At 35.5% G+C, this 16,451-nt stretch overlaps 1 protein-coding gene and 1 pseudogene across 1 annotated transcript; one reads left to right on the top strand and one right to left on the bottom strand.

Annotated features, from left to right (window-relative positions):
* The first annotated feature begins 1,504 nt into the window (after positions 1–1,504).
* LOC143612657 (magnesium transporter MRS2-11, chloroplastic-like) lies at positions 1,505–4,841 on the top strand. Its single transcript, XM_077086589.1, has 13 exons — positions 1,505–1,948; positions 2,243–2,315; positions 2,512–2,582; positions 2,681–2,766; positions 2,874–2,967; positions 3,113–3,181; positions 3,292–3,372; positions 3,449–3,611; positions 3,688–3,733; positions 3,836–3,916; positions 4,064–4,146; positions 4,362–4,405; positions 4,534–4,841. Exons 1-13 carry the CDS (start codon positions 1,583–1,585, stop codon positions 4,627–4,629), a joined length of 1,353 nt encoding a protein of 450 aa, XP_076942704.1. The 5' UTR covers positions 1,505–1,582; the 3' UTR covers positions 4,630–4,841.
* Positions 4,842–9,759: 4,918 nt separating this feature from the next.
* Positions 9,760–15,744, bottom strand: LOC143612667 (uncharacterized; annotated as a pseudogene).
* Positions 15,745–16,451: the final 707 nt, after the last annotated feature.

Here is a 16,451-nt window from a genome sequence, read left to right on the forward strand (position 1 = left end):
TGTAAAGACTCCTTTAGCTCCTCATTTCAAGTTGTCAGCCCAAGATTCTCCAACTACTGAAGAAGATCAAAGGTATATGAATCAAGTACCTTATGCTAATGTAGTTGGAAGCTTAATGTACTTAATGGTTTGCACTAGGCCTGATTTAGCCTATGCGGTAAGTGTTGTCAGTAGATACTTGGCTACACCTGGTAAGAATCATTGGTTAGCCATGAAGTGGATTCTCAGATACCTGAAGGGTACTAAGAATTGGGGATTAACCTTTGAAGAAGTTACTGATTTGGGTCAGCAAGAAGTTGCAGGATTTGTGGATGCAGACTTTGCCAAAGACCTGGACAAAGGAAGATCAATAACCGGGTATGTGTTCAAGGTTCTCGGTAATGTTGTTAGTTGGAAAGCACAACTTCAACATGTTGTGGCATTATCCACTACAGAATCAGAATATATAGCTTTGACAGAAGCTGTGAAAGAGTGTTTGTGGTTAAAAGGATTAATTTCTGAGCTAGGGGTAAAAGTGTCCAAATCTGTGATTTTTTGTGACAGTCAGGGGGCAGTGCAGCTGTCAAGGAATAGTGTTTTTCATGAACGAACAAAACACATAAATGTTAAATTGCACTTTATTAGAGAGGTTGTGAGTGCAAAGGAGGTTGAGTTAATTCAAGTAGATACAAGTGTTAACTTGGCCGATATGCTTACTAAGGGGTTACCTGGTTCCAAGTTTGAATACTGTGTGAATGGACTTGGAATTGGCTGAGTTGAGATTATGGTTTCAAATGTGAAGATTGTTGTATGTTGAAGACCAAATCTCACACTCTTATTATTTCTTACTGGTTCTTATAAAGCACAGGGGTATAAGTTGTCAATATGTGATAGTTGACTAGTTTGGGAGTTATTTGTGTTGTTCTCTAAACAACAGGGGCTAAAAGTAGATAACTAGTGATAAGTTTGGTTAATGACGGTTTAAAGAGAGGATTGGGGATAAAATAGAATTAGGGTTTTAGTTTTCAACAGAATTCATTGTAAATTTCTCTTTTCTCTGTAATCGTTTTGTATTCGAGTTCTTGATAATAATACTTCGATTGAAACCCTTAATCGTTTGATTCTTTGGTGTATTTCTACTACATGTTAAGTATCAATGTTAACAAAATTTCAGTTGTCGGAGGGTTCATCGGAGGGTCAACGGACCTCCTGGACCCTCTTGTAGTTCCGCCACTGAATGAAGGTACCGTTTACGCTAATATTTAAGCATACAACAGCTATAAGTCTAATTGACGGGAGTAATGTAGTCATGTTACACTTATTAAGTTATATAGTTAAAAAACATAAACGAATAAAGTTTATTACTCCGTAATTTATAACTGTTTGAATTGAATAATACGGAGTGAACTTCTTAAAAAGTTAGCTGGAAAGGTGAAGTCTCACAAGAGCTACGGTGGATAAAATCCACGTGGACACCAGATAACCACTAGAAGCCCAACCACCACCACTATCACCTGACCTGACATACAAATATCAAATTCAATAGAATCCGATTCCAACATGATCAACCTTTACTACTAACTGAATATATAACCATCGTAAAATGGCGTTAAAAACGGTTACTCCAATCTCTTCTTCTTCCTCCTCACACTTTCCTCATTTATCAGTCGTTCATTCACCGGCGTACATTCAATTCACTAGATACACATTCATCCGGCCGACTAATCAGGCGATTTCGCTACGGAAGAGCTGCGAGTTTCTGTTTCCGGTTACACTGCAAGTGTTATCGACTGTTAGGTCTAAGCGTTACGTGAAATCAACGGAGGAAACATCCGCCGGTGATAACGGTGACGTGGATTCCGGTAATGATTCCGACGAGTTTGTAAAGACGGTGACCGGTGGATCGAAGAGGAGTGTTTCGTCATTGTCTGATGCGCTTAACCTTGGCAGCCGTGATCCGGTTTATGAGGTTCGGTTATTTTCGTTAGTATCGTTAGTCTCCGTTAGTTTACCTGTTAGAGTTAGCAATTAACTGTTTGTTAAGTTTGTTAGCCTGAGTTAGTTAGTTAGTTAGTTAGTCTAGTTTATGTATATAAGCTAGGGATTATAAATAGTTTGAAGTTAGTTATATCGTTAGCGTTTTCTCCTGATTACAGTAACACTGAAAGCTTATTTTGAATATATCTAGATGAGGTAAATAGAAGCGGAAGTAATACATTTGCAGTGATTTGATTATATATATGTGTTGTTGTTTTGGTTGAAGGTTGTTGAAGTAAGTTCAAAAGGAATGGTATCAACTAGAAAAGTTAACAGACGACATCTGCTAAAGTCTAGTGGTGAGTATGCAAATAGTATAATCATTTTTCTTTTTGTAGATTGATTTTGCTAATTGTTGAACATTTATGATCTGCATTTGCTTACGGATATGTTTTATATAGCGTTTACTCATGATTAATGAAGTTCTATTATTAATGAAACCTTAATACTCTTCACGATTGTTAGATGTGTTTTAATCTAGGATTTTAATAACAGGTCTTCGTCCTCGTGACATAAGGAGTGTTGATCCATCATTATGGTTAACAAACACAATGCCATCTTTGTTGGTAAGTTTCCAAGCTAATCTACTGTTATGGGGTCGTAAGCACCATGATTTCTGTTCATTATTAATTGTTAATACACGTGTTTATGATTTCTTTCATAGGTTCGTGAAAACGCCATACTATTGAATTTCGGATCCTTGCGAGCAATTGTAATGCAAGAGAGTGTCTTTATATTTAACTACAACCGGTAAGTGTTGTTGAGTTGTTCATATAAAAATTCAGTAGTGTTTACTCTTAATTTCTGATTAAAAAGATATTGGGAGAGCTTTATTGTTGTGTATATTGCTATTGCAGTACAGGAGGAAAAGCTTTTATTGACGATTTATTACCTCGTTTGAATCCTAAAAGTATGATTGGTGGAGCTTTAGTAATGCCATTTGAGCTTGAGGTTGGTTCTGTTCTGTTCTATATAAGTTCTTTGGATTACCTATGTAAGTATTAGCCACTTTGCTTGTATTCATCTGTAAGTGAACTTGATTAAAGCTTCTAGGGTTTGGATTCACCAATGTTTACAAAAGAACTTTGACTTGCAGGTTGTGGAAGCTGCCCTTAATTCAAGAATACAACACTTTGAGCACAGGCTAATGGTATTAGACCCACATGTGAGTATGTAAATACATTGACTGCATTTTTAACTTTACTTTTGGTAATATCATATCTTTTTGTACTTTTGAGTATTATGCCATCATATATTCATATCTTTGTAATTCAGGTTCAAGATATCCTTAAGGTTTTACCAAACCGGTTAACAGCTGGCATATTGGAACAACTTCGCACTTGCAAGCAAACTTTGGTATCATTAATTTCTTAAACTTACATGCCTATTGTGTGAAGTGAAATAAAACAAACCGTTGATTCTTTAATGAAAGGTGGAACTGGGATCCAAAGCAGGGGCACTCAGACAAATGCTGCTTGATATGTTAGAAGATTCCCAAGAAATACGCCGCCTCTGTATTGTGGGCAGAAACTGCATCTTGAACAGAAATATTGATGTAGAGTGCTCGGTTCCACTAGATAAACAGGTTGCTGAGGGTAAGTGTGTTGCATAATATGTGATATTGTTGTGAAATTGGTTAACTTATGGTTGATTCATTTTCATCATATGTAGAAGAGGAGGAAGAAATTGAAATGTTGCTTGAAAATTATCTTCATAGGTAGGTAAATACTAAATAGTTTGTGTTACTATGATCTTTATTGCAATTTGTGGTGCGTGATTATGCTTATTAGCATTTGAATGATCTTTAATGTAATTGCAGATGTGAATCATGTCATAATCAAGCAGGAAGACTTCTTGATTCTGCAAGAGAAATGGAAGACTCAATTGCTGTTAATTTGAGGTTTGCATATGTGTTGTTATAGAAGTGTTTGATTATTAAGTTTATATTTATAAAAACCTTGACAGCAGGAAAAAAGCAAGTAATCTATGAGTTAAAATAATATATATATATATATATATATATATATTTTTCTTTCTTTTGTCTCAGTTCTAGAAGGCTCCAGGTCAGCAGATTTGAATTGCTTCTTCAGGTTGGAACTTTTTGCCTTGCAGTTGGTGCTTTGGTTTCAGGTTATTGCTTTTCTTCTTTAATCAAATTAATTGCATCATTATCACAATAGCAAGTTTTCAATCTTTACCAAATTATAAAATGTGATAAATGTACCTTTGACCATTATCAAATAATGAATTGAAAATTTTGAACTAATGTGATACCAAAAATGTGGGAACTTGAATTAGGATGACTGAATCTTATTACATTTTCTTGAGGCTTGTTTTGTTTGTAGGTATATTTGGCATGAATTTAAGATCCTACCTTGAAGAACATGTGGTAATTTCTTCTTTTTTGCATTTAGTGAAATAATCAACACTTTATAACACTCACTAATTAATATGATTATCATAGAGGATCAAATCCTTTTTGGGTATATATAATGATATTCTCTTTATTGCATGCAGTTTGCGTTTTGGCTTACGACAGGAGGGATAATATTTGGTGCTGTAGTGGCATTTTTTCTCACTTACTCGTATCTCAGGGCAAAGAAAATCCTTTAGGCAGCCAATTTATTTCATCATCATTATCATCTAGGGCAAAAACTACATCATTATAATCATCATCATCCAATCAATTATCATTTTAGAAAGATATGCTATATCTTACAGGCTATGGATTAAATCAACACAATTCATCATTGGAGTTGTTTGAGTAGTAAGTACGCAACATTTGAGATAGTAGAGTATGCATGCATTTAGTATGATAGCAGACTCGGTATGGTGATAGTCATTGTATTGTATACAACTATACATTTTTGTTGTACACCACAGCCACAGTAGATTAGAGGCAATATGCCAATATAGAGTAAAGAAGAAGCATTTAAAAAGAGAACCTCTTATGGGATCACATGTTTCTTGGCCCTTTCACCAAAATCAGTTGTCACCTATGGGACTCAATAACCATATTACAATCAATATGCACTATTGTCCCAAAAAACAGAATCCCAAATTGTACAATGAATACTTCTAACTACACCCATTCACCGTGTCTGCATCATATCAAAAGTTTGTTCCATGCTTCATCACCACAAAATTCATTCAGCATTGTGCTTTAATTAGAGGTGGCAACATTGACCCAAACCATTCCAAATGAGTCAATTTAGGTTGTTTTAAAATTCAAATGGGTTGATTTGGGTCATAGGTTTTAATTAAATGGGTCAAAATTGGTCAATTGAAATTCCACATTCTTATTTTTGGGTCAAAATGGGTTGACAAATTTAACTACATGGGTCGATGTGGGTTAGTGTCTTAAGGAAAAGTGACATGTTTGGGTTGAAACGGGTTTTAGATTGGAACGATATCGGTTTAGGTTTCAGCTCAGAACAGTTTTCGTACCGACACGAGTTTTAGCACTGGACGGGTTGGGTTTCGGTTTCTTTCGAGTTTTTGCACTAGACGGGTCGATTAAGGTTTTTGATTCGTTTTCGTCGACATTTCGGTTTCGGTTAATTTGTCGGTTTTTTTTTTTGATGAACAAGGTTAACGGCGAAATATTTGGGTTTTTTTACTTTTTTCGTTATTCGTTTATATTTTGAGTTATGATTTTTTATTTGTTTTTTTTGAATTTTTTTTTGAGATATTTTGATCTTAATAGAAATCATCAAAAAATATTCAAAAAAATTAATAAACAAATCATAACTCAAAAAATAAAACAAAAACTAAAAATGTAAAAAAACTAAAAAATTTCGTCCGTTGTCCTCGTTCAAAAAAAATCAACAAATTAACCGAAACTGAAAAATCGACAACAACGAAACAAAAACATGCTAAAACAAGCTGTTAAGTGAAGAAAGGAACTGAAAAATCGCTAAAGCAAGTTGTTAAGTGCTGAAACGAGCTACTAGATGCTAAAACGAACTGAAAAATCGCTTAAACGAGCTGTTACGTGCTGAAACGAACTGAAAAATCGCATAAACGAGCTGTTACGCGATGAAACGAACTGAAAAATCGCTTAAGCGAGCTATTAAGCGATGAAACGAACTGAAAAATCGCTTAAACGAGCTGTTACGCGATGAAACGAACTGAAAAATCGCTTAAACGAGCTGTTCCGCGATGAAACGAACTGAAAAATCGCTAAACGAGCTGTTCCGCGATGAAACGAACTGAAAAATCGCATTAACGAGCTGTTACGCGCTGAAAAGAACTGAAAACTCGCTTAAACGAGCTGTTACGCGATGAAACGAACTGAAAAATTGTGTAAACGAAAATCGCTTAAACGAGCCGTTACGCGATGAAACGAACTGAATAATCGTTTTAAACGAGCCGTTAGGCGCTGAAACGAACTGAAAAATCGCTTAAACGAGCCGTTACGCGATGAAACGAACTGAAAAATCGCTTAAACGAGCCGTTACGCGATGAAACGAACTGAAAAATCGCTTAAACGAGCTGTTACGCGCTGAAACGAACTGACAAATTGCTTAAACGAGCTGAAACGAAATGAAAAATCGCTTAAACAAGCTGTTACACGCTGAAACGAACTGAAAAATCGCTTAAACGAGCAGTTACGCGCTGAAAAATCGCTTAAACAAGCTGTTACGCGCTGAAACAAAATGAAAAATCACTTAAACGAGTTTTGACCCAAACCCGTTTTGAGCCGTTCCAACCCGAACCTGTTGACCCTAACCCGTTCAGACCCGAACTAAAACAACCCTTTTTTAAGTGACCGTTTCGACCCTAACCCATTTCAATCCTAACCCGTTCCGACTCATGACCCGTTTCGACCCAACCCAACCCATTTGCCACCTCTAACTTCAACAGATAACCCGCAACACTAAAATATAATCTTTGTTATTAAAATAAATTAATTTTGTAATAATAACTGTAAAAGCGACTGCATGTTTTAACTGAATCGTTGTGTAACGATAATAATCATTATGATGATGCCTGTGAAAGTTGCCATGCTTATCTTAAAGCAGGTTTTGAACCTCCACTGCTTCTTTATCGTCTCTCTCTCTCGTACTCAACTAGAGGTGGCAAATGGGTTGGGTTGGGTTGGGTCGAAACGGGTCATGGGTCGGAACGGGTTAGGGTCGAAACGGGTCACTTAAAAAAGGGTTGTTTTAGTTCGGGTCGGAATGGGTTAGGGTCAACAGGTTCGGGTTAGAACGGGTCAAGGTTGGAACGGGTCAAAACAGGTTTGAGTCAAAACTCGTTTAAGTGATTTTTCATTTTGTTTTAGCGCGTAACAGCTCGTTTAAGCGATTTTTCAGTTCGTTTCAGCGCGTAACAGCTCGTTTAAGCGATTTGTCAGTTCGTTTCATCGCGTAACGGCTCGTTTAAGCGATTTGTCAGTTCGATTCATCGCGTAACGGCTCGTTTAAGCGATTTTTCAGTTCGTTTCATCGCGTAACGGCTCGTTTAAGCGATTTTTCAGTTCGTTTCATCGCGTAACGGCTCGTTTAAGCGATTTTTCAGTTCGTTTCATCGCGTAACGGCTCGTTTAAGCGATTATTCAGTTCGTTTCATCGCGTAACGGATCGTTTAAGAGATTATTCAGTTCGTTTCAGCGCGTAACCGCTCGTTTAAGCGATTTTTCAGTTCGTTTCAGCGCGTAACCGCTCGTTTAAGCAATTTTTCAGTTCGTTTCATCGCGTAACGGCTCGTTTAAGCGATTATTCAGTCGTTTCAGCGCGTAACCGCTCGTTTAAGCGATTTTCAGTTCATTTCAGCTCGTAACAGCTCGTTAATGCGATTTTTCAGTTCGTTTCAGCTCGTAACAGCTCGTTTAGCGATTTTTCAGTTCGTTTCATCGCGTAACAGCTCGTTTAGCGATTTTCAGTTCTTTTCAGCACGTAACAGCTCGTTAATGCGATTTTTCAGTTCTTTTCTTTGCGTAACAGCTCGTTAATGCGATTTTTCAGTTCTTTTCAGCGCGTAACAGCTCGTTTAGCGATTTTTCAGTTCGTTTCATCACGTAACGGCTCGTTTAAGCGATTTTTCAGTTCGTTTCATCGCGTAACGGCCCGTTTAAGCGATTTTTCAATTCGTTTCAGCGCGTAACCGCCCGTTTAAGCGATTTTTCAGTTCGTTTCAGCGCGTAACAGCTCGTTTAAGCGATTTTTCAGTTTTTTTCAGCGCGTAACAGCTCGTTAATGCGATTTTTCAGTTTGTTTCAGCGCGTAACCGCCCGTTTAAACGATTTTTCAGTTCGTTTCAGCGCGTAACAGCTCGTTAATGCGATTTTTCAATTCTTTTCAGCGCGTAACAGCTCGTTTAGCGATTTTTCAGTTCGTTTCATCGCGTAACGGCTCGTTTAAGCGATTTTTCAGTTCGTTTCATCGCGTAACGGCTCGTTTAAGCGATTTTTCAGTTTGTTTCAGCGCGTAACCGCTCGTTTAAGCGATTTTTCAGTTCGTTTCATCGCGTAACAGTTCGTTTAAGCGATTTTTCAGTTTTTTTCAGCGCGTAACAGCTCGTTAATGCGATTTTTCAGTTCGTTTCATAGCGTAACAGCTCGTTTAAGCGATTTCTCAGTTATTTTCAGCGCGTAACAGCTCGTTAATGCGATTTTTCAGTTCGTTTCATCGCGTAACAGCTCGTTTAAGCGATTTCTCAGTTCTTTCAGCGCGTAACGGCTCGTTAATGCGATTTTTCAGTTCGTTTCATCGCGTAACAGCTCGTTTAAGCGTTTTTTCAGTTCGTTTCATCGCGTAACAGCTCGTTTATGCGATTTTTCAGTTCGTTTCAGCACGTAACAGCTCATTTAAGCGATTTTTCAGTTCGTTTTAGCATCTAAGAGCTCGTTTAAGTGATTTTTCAGTTCGTTTCAGCACGTAACAGCTCATTTAAGCGATTTTTCAGTTCGTTTTAGCATCTAATAGCTCGGTTAAGTGATTTTTCAGCTCGTTTCAGCACTTAAGCTTTAGCGATTTTTCAGTTCCTTTCATCACTTAACAGCTTGCTTTAGCCATTTTTCAGTTCCTTTCATCACTTAACAGCTTGTTTCAGCATGTTTTTGTTTCGTTGTTGTCGACTTTTCAGTTTCGGTTAATTTGTCGATTTTTTTTTAACGAGGACACCGGACGAAACTTTTTAATTTTTTAAATTTTTAGTTTTTGTTTTATTTTTTGAGTTATGATTTGTTTATTAATTTTTTCGAATATTTTTTGATGATTTCTATTAAGATCAAAATCCCTCAAAAAAAAAAAAAATCATAACTCAAAATATAAACGAATAACGAAAAAAGTAAAAACACCAAAATATTTTCGCCGTTAACCTCATTCATCAAAAAAAAAAAACCGACAAATTAACCGAAACCGAAATGTCGACGAAAACGAATCAAAAACCTTAATCAACCCGTCTAGTGCGAAAACTCGAAAGAAACCGAAACCCAACCCGTCCAGTGCTAAAACTCGTGTCGGCACGAAAGCTGATCCGAGTCGAAACCTAAACCGATATCGTTCCAATCTAAAACCCGTATCAACCCAAATATGTCACTTTTCCTTAAGACACTAACCCACATTGACCCATGTAGTTAAATTTGTCAACCCATTTTGACCCAAAAATAAGAATTTGGAATTTCAAGTGACACATTTTGTCCCATTTAATTAAAACCTATGACCCAAATCAACCCATTTGAATTTTAAAACAACCCAAATCAACCCATTTGAATGGTTTGGGTCAAGGTTGCCACCTCTAGTCCCAACCATTAATCTGAATTAAGTTTTTAATAGAAAATTGATGTCATGCGTTATTGAGCATGTGACAATCATTGTGGCTTTTCAAATTTAGAACCAACGCACCTTTTGCTCGAAAGTGATTATGTTACTCGAAGGTCAGTGTACAATCGAAGGGTTCTAATTCGAAAAGCCACACCCTCACATGATTGGCACATGATATCACTTTAATAAGACAGAAAAATAATACCTTTTGAGGCATCATTCCAAGAAGTTCCATCATTAACGCCAAGTGATCCTACAAAGTACAAACAAAAATTAATAAAACACTTCACAAAAATTTATGATGTTTTAGAAACTTAATGTTAATACCTCATCTCTACCATATTTATCACCACTGTGTGGATCAAAAAGAACATCACCAGTAGCAAGCTCAAAACATATGCATGCAAATGACCACAAATCAGCAGAAGTTGAATACTTTGATCCTAATAACACCTCGGGGCATCTATACTGTCGAGTCTGTATATCACTAGTAAACTGCTTATATGTCCAACATGCGTTACCAAAATCAACCAGTTTGCATATAACATCAACTTCGTCTACAAGCTTCCGTCTTGTTGACCGGCTTCGTCTCCTATTAAGTTGACTTCCGTTACTGGGTTCACCTTTTATAATCGACGATGTGGCATCCTCCTCATTTTCCTCTGATTCTTCTTTTCCAGTTGAATTTAAAGCGGACTTTTTAGCTTTTTTTCTAATTTTCTTTTTCTGGTTTTTGGTAAGATAACCATTTGAGTTATTAACATCTTTAGAATCTCCAGATTCGGTTAAAACTTTTTCTTTAACGGAGGGAAGAACGAGAGGCGCATTTGTTTTTTTTGGATCTTTTTCAGGGTCAATTGTAGATAAAAGTAAAATATTTTCTGGTTTAAGATCAGTGTGAATGACAGAAAGTTGTTGATGCAAGTAATCCAAACCGCCTAAAATATGGTAGCAAATTTCCATAACTTTGTGTAGAGGAATTCCGCGATAATCCGAATATGTTTTTAATGTCAAAAGATTATCACCCAAATACTCAAAAACCAGACACACATGCTGCCCGTTCGGTCCTGAGTGTTTGAAATGATCTAAAAGCTTCACAACAGCCTTTTTGTCATCGGGATCTCCTTCAGCTATCTGCTTCAATACTGTGATTTCATCCACTGCTGCTTCTGTGTAATGCTGTGCATTTTTTTGCACTTTCAATGCTACATATCTCTACAAAACAGACCACAATTTGAACTAATAAGGCTAATCATATACTAAATTGTAAGACAAACTAAAAAGGCTTGAAAGTTATCATTGCTAGGGCTGCAAACAAACTAAACGTTCTGAAGTTCGTTAATTTTTCTTCGTTTAATAAATGTAGAATTATGAACAATGAATTTCGTTCGATTAACTAACTAGACAAACACAAACAGAGGCTCTGCTCATTAAAGGTTTTTTTTATTTTTTTTATTTTTTTAATAATATTCTAATCTGATCATATATATTTAAGCAAAAATAATTAACTATAAAACAAAAATACATATGAGTATTATGTGATTAATATACATGTAAATTAACATATGAATGTTTAAAAAACATCAACACAAACTTAGTGGCCAAACCGAACCACTGACACTTCGGTTAGCCAAATCAAAATAAACATTGTTTTATGTCCATTTGTGTTTGTTAACCATTCACAAGCAAGTTCATTTCCTTATTGCATGTGTTGGTAGTTGGTACAATATTAAACTTTAAAGCAACTACCAAGAGAGACAATAAATTTTGTTCGGTTAGGTGTTTGTGAATTGTTCACTTGTCCAAACATGAACAAGGCTTTGTTCGGTTCCGTTTAAGATTCATTTCTAAGAGTTTGATTTGAAGCAGTTCAAGTGCAGTGACACTTTACATGACTAAATTTAGGAGAAATATGTTAAACTAGACAATCCGCAATATCATAAGATACATAAATAAACTAGTAACAAACTAAGCGTGTGCAAATAGGTTCCGTACGTACAGATTGATGAGTGTCCCAGGCGAGCTAGACAGTTGAAAAATGGCCCCAGCCGAGTTCTCTGAACAACATATCTGGAACGCTACGTATCACCAACACGAACGACATGATAACCTCCATGTCGGTCATCCTCCATCCAAGGCAATACATCATCATGCATTCCAGTGGCAGCATCAACATCATCCATTTCAGGAACAGAAACATCATTATTTTCATTGTCAACCTTTGTTTCCGATCTTGTATCCATTTCAAAGATAACATCATCATGCATTCCAGTGGCAGCATCAACATCCGTTTTAGGGGCATCAACATCATCCCTATTCATTTCAAAGATAACATCATCATGCATTCCAGTGGCAGCACCAACATCATCCCTATTCATTTCACAGACTTCATCTTCATCCATTTCAGCTTTATCATCATTATCTACTCCAAATGCTTCTATTGTTTATTTATATAACTCAATATCTTTAAGCCATTTTTCCTTAACAATATTAATTTGTCCAATAACATATAGATCACCGGGAAAATTAGCCAAACCACTTTTCATTGCTGAAAAACTTTCTTCATTGGATTTTTGTAAATTAGGGTTTAGATGAAAAAAAATCTGCATTACAAAGCGTATTCATCATCTTCAACATATGTTAACTATGACCCATATGCAAATCTTAAATCATGGTGCTTCAAATGACCAATAAGCTGCATTATCTAACTAATAATCTTACCTGCTTCCTTTCCTCGTGGTCTTTTATTGTTTGGTAATCAAATTCTACTCTATCATCAAAACTTGTTTCATTGTTGTATTCAGGATCCTCATCTCCATCACCAAAAGTATTTAATATTAACAAAATTTATATAAATAACTATTTTTGATAAAGTAACTATGTGCATATATATACCAGCATAAGGAACTTTATCAGGATAATCTATTCTTAATGGCTTTGGGTATTGCATTTCTTCATCCTCAATTGATTTAAGTTCTTTAGTAGTCCAATGCAAAATTGCAGGATTCCCCTTTTGTTTTTCAGATATCTGTTGTGCATACCATACCTGTATTAACAAATCAATGATTTTATTTTTATCAGTATAAATTGCTAAAATAGAAGTAAAAATGTTGATAACACAACAATGCATACCACTAAGAATGTTAATGGTCCTGTATAGCAACTATCCTTAGACCATTTATCCTTTGATCTCTTCAGACAATCAATGACATAGCCACACCAATCCATCTCCTTTATATCATTTTCGTCATTGATCGATCCTAGGACCCTTTGATTGATGGTACCACATGTTATACCTTCAACCATTACCGTGACAATCGACAACAGTATATCAATTTTGAATGTTGACCCCCCTTCCGGTTCACCGTTGATCTTTTTCTTTACATCTGTCAGTTTTATAATCTGACTTCCCTCCTTAGGCATAGGGAATCTAAGTTTCCATGTCTTCACTAAATCATTTTTCACCGAACCGGCTTTTCTCAATGGCTTCACTTCTCTATTTCCCATTGGAAGTCCTAAAATCTCGTGAACATCTTTCTTTGCTATTTTCATCAATTTTTCACCAACCATCATCTCGCACTTCTCGGCATCTAACCTATCCACCAACAGAAGTGCCAATCTCATTGGTAAAGACTTTATACTAAAGTCGACCATACATCCGAAACCTATTTCCCTCAAATCAGCTTTTTGTGTGTCTGTTAAACTTTTTAAAATCTGCACTAGCTGATATGGACTTTGTCTTGAAATTAAGTTGGCACGAATGTTTTTCTTCTTGTTAACCTTTTCTTTTTTTCCGCTTTTAGCCCCATTCTTGGTCTTCCTTTTATTAGAATCACCTTTTTCGAACTTAAGTTTGAAACCGACTCTTACATGTTTCTTGAGTTTGAAACCGACTCTTGCATTTTTCCTTTTATTATAACTACCTTCTTTTGTTTGTTTCTTTCTCTTATCAACTATGTCAGACGGAGTGCCGTCTGCACAAACCTCATCTAAGTCACGTTTTCTTTTTTTAGAGTCTGCATACAACATAACATTAATCAAACCAAACAGTAGTATACAAATTCTAATAATATGTTATATGCATAAAACAACTTTGCATATAAACTATTATTTTTGCATATTGCTTAGTTTTAAAAACACAAAATGCAAAAAAATATTTTTTTTCGATACATATACTATTAACATTTCATTCTACTTCTTGCACTGTATACTTCTTTTGCATATAAACTATTACTTTTGCATATTGCTTTCTTTTTTTTTCAAAAGGTGAAAAACAACCATAAATTTACTAGGGATATTAATGAAACCCGGACCCGACGGGAATACCTGAAACCCAACGTAATTGGGACGGGTAATACCCGTCCCATTAAGATATGAGGGGGGTTTGAGATTACTTTTGAAATTTCTCGCGGGTTTGGGACGGGTATGATATTTCTTATATACCCGATTACCCGATAACATAAACTCATTTACCTGATTAGATAACCTAGTAACCCGACCATTTTATGTTCTTATATATTTATTTTATATGTATCTTTATATAAATTAGCATATTAAAAAAAATTATATTTCTGAACATAATATCAAGAATCTAAAAGACACTTCATTTCCATATTGCAATTCTTGAATCCCTCCCAGCTCATGCACAGTATACACTTTGGCATTCCAATTTTCAATTTCCATTACCGAGGTCACCGAACTTACTAATCTCTGCTTCCTTCTTCTAATGAATAATCTTCTCGCTAAACCTGATAGAAACCTGATGGGTTTGCGTCGGGTACACCCAAATTTTATAGACGACAGGGTTGCCTGAAACCCGCGGATATGCCCGAAACCTGATGGGTAATTACCCGACGGGTCTAGGATGAGTTTTTATTATGGGTGACAATCTTGACCAAAACCATTTCAAATGGGTCAATTTGGGTTGCTTTAAGAATTAAATGAGTTGTTTTGGGTAAGAGATTTTAATTATATGGGTCAAAATGGGTAATTTGAAATTTCATCTTGTCATGTTCGTGTCAAAATGGGTCGACAAATTCAAAGAAATAAGTCGATGTGGGTTAGTGTCCTAAGAAAATGTGGTAGGTTTCAGATCAGACCGGGTTTCGCACGAGACAGGTAACGGCACAAAACGGGTTTCAGATTGGAATGGGTTCGGTTCAGGTTTCAAGCTAACACGGGTTTTCACACGGTCTGGATTGGGTTTTGGTCGATTTCGGACTCGTTTTTTGTTTCGTTTTTGTCCGTTTTTCAGTTTCGTTTTTATTCGGTTTCAATTATTTTAACTTTGTTTTGATAAAATCAATTTCGATTGACTTGGTACGGTTTTGGCTTTTTGTTTCATTTTCGCCGATTTCAGTTCGATTTCTCAGTGAGTTTTTTTTATTATTTATTTTTTATGAAACAAGGACAACGAAAAAAACATTTTAGTTTTTTTTTTACTTTTTTTGTTTATGATTTATATTTATTTGAGTTACCATTTTTTTATTATTATTATTGAATAATTTTTAGGGGTTTTTTATGTTAATAGAAAACACATGTTAAAAAAATATAACTCAAAATATAAACAAAAAATCTAATAAAAAAACTAAAATATTTTCGTCGTTATCCTCATTCTCAAAAAAAAAGAAAAAAAACATGTTTTTACCTGTTCCAACCCAAACCAAAACAACATTTTTCTTAATTGACCCGTTCAGACTCTAACCATTCTAACCCAAACCCATTTCGACACATGACCCGTTCGACCCAACCCAACTCATTTGTTTTTATAATCAGGTATGGGTTTGAGATTACGTAGACCCGGCCCATTGTTATCGCTACAATTTACACAGACAATACTAACAAAACCAACAACCTGATTCTCACAAAACCAATATGCTCATCACACCACTACAGAACAGCAGTTATAAAAATAATACTTACGGGGGATAGCTATAGAATTCTGGCTTCGTTTCTTCATTTTTATATTAAAGTTTTGGGCAAAACTTAACTAAAGAACAATGGCAGGAGAATTATTAATGGCGGTGTTGTGGTTTTATCGATCAATTCGATGGGTTTGAGATCAAATAAATGTACTGGGATCAATTAATTTTGATAAAAAAGAAAACCAAAAGTCAATTAATTATGTAATGCAGTGAATAGACTCTTGGTTGGGTACTTGACATCACTAAACATAAATTCACTCTATGCCTAGTGGTCTATAATTTTTTAAAACTTATCATCTAAAAATTTTAATTCTATAAGATTAAGAAAATATATACAAACTTGATAATCTTTTTCTCTTTATTTATAGAGTAAACGTTGAGATAATAATTTTATTTGTTTATTTTCTTATTTAAAGTAAATAATTATTTTTTAAAAGTAAAAAAAATTATTTTTAAAGTTTTAAAAATAATCATAATTTATATTTATTTAATAAAAAAATTGGTTAGGTTTGGTTGGGTTATAAATGAGAGTGAAAATTTGAGTTTGGTTAGGTTGTGTAGGTGGAAAAGAAAGAAAATAGTTTTATAATAAACAATCAAACCACCCAGCCGAGTCACATCTACCTTAGGTCACGGGTTCGAGTCAAGTTTGCCCCCCAAAAACAACCCTAGACGCCAGGCCAACTGCTTGTACTCAAAACTACTCTCCAAACAGGCGGAGTTATTATGTTCATGTCGGAGA

This window comes from Bidens hawaiensis, unplaced genomic scaffold (assembly GCF_021521415.1).
Source record: "Bidens hawaiensis isolate Kalapana, Puna unplaced genomic scaffold, B.hawaiensis_p1.1 tig00035161_1, whole genome shotgun sequence".
Lineage (NCBI taxonomy): Eukaryota > Viridiplantae > Streptophyta > Magnoliopsida > Asterales > Asteraceae > Bidens > Bidens hawaiensis.

What these genes read in the sequence shown, in the direction of transcription:
- LOC143612657 (XM_077086589.1), top strand. Translation starts at nt 1,583, where the DNA reads ATGGCGTTAAAAACGGTTACTCCAATCTCTTCTTCTTCCTCCTCACAC. An exon ending in AGATAAACAGGTTGCTGAGG is followed by an intron (nt 3,612 to 3,687) that starts GTAAGTGTGTTG and finishes CATCATATGTAG; the next exon opens with AAGAGGAGGAAGAAATTGAA. An exon ending in AGTTGGTGCTTTGGTTTCAG is followed by an intron (nt 4,147 to 4,361) that starts GTTATTGCTTTT and finishes TTTTGTTTGTAG; the next exon opens with GTATATTTGGCATGAATTTA.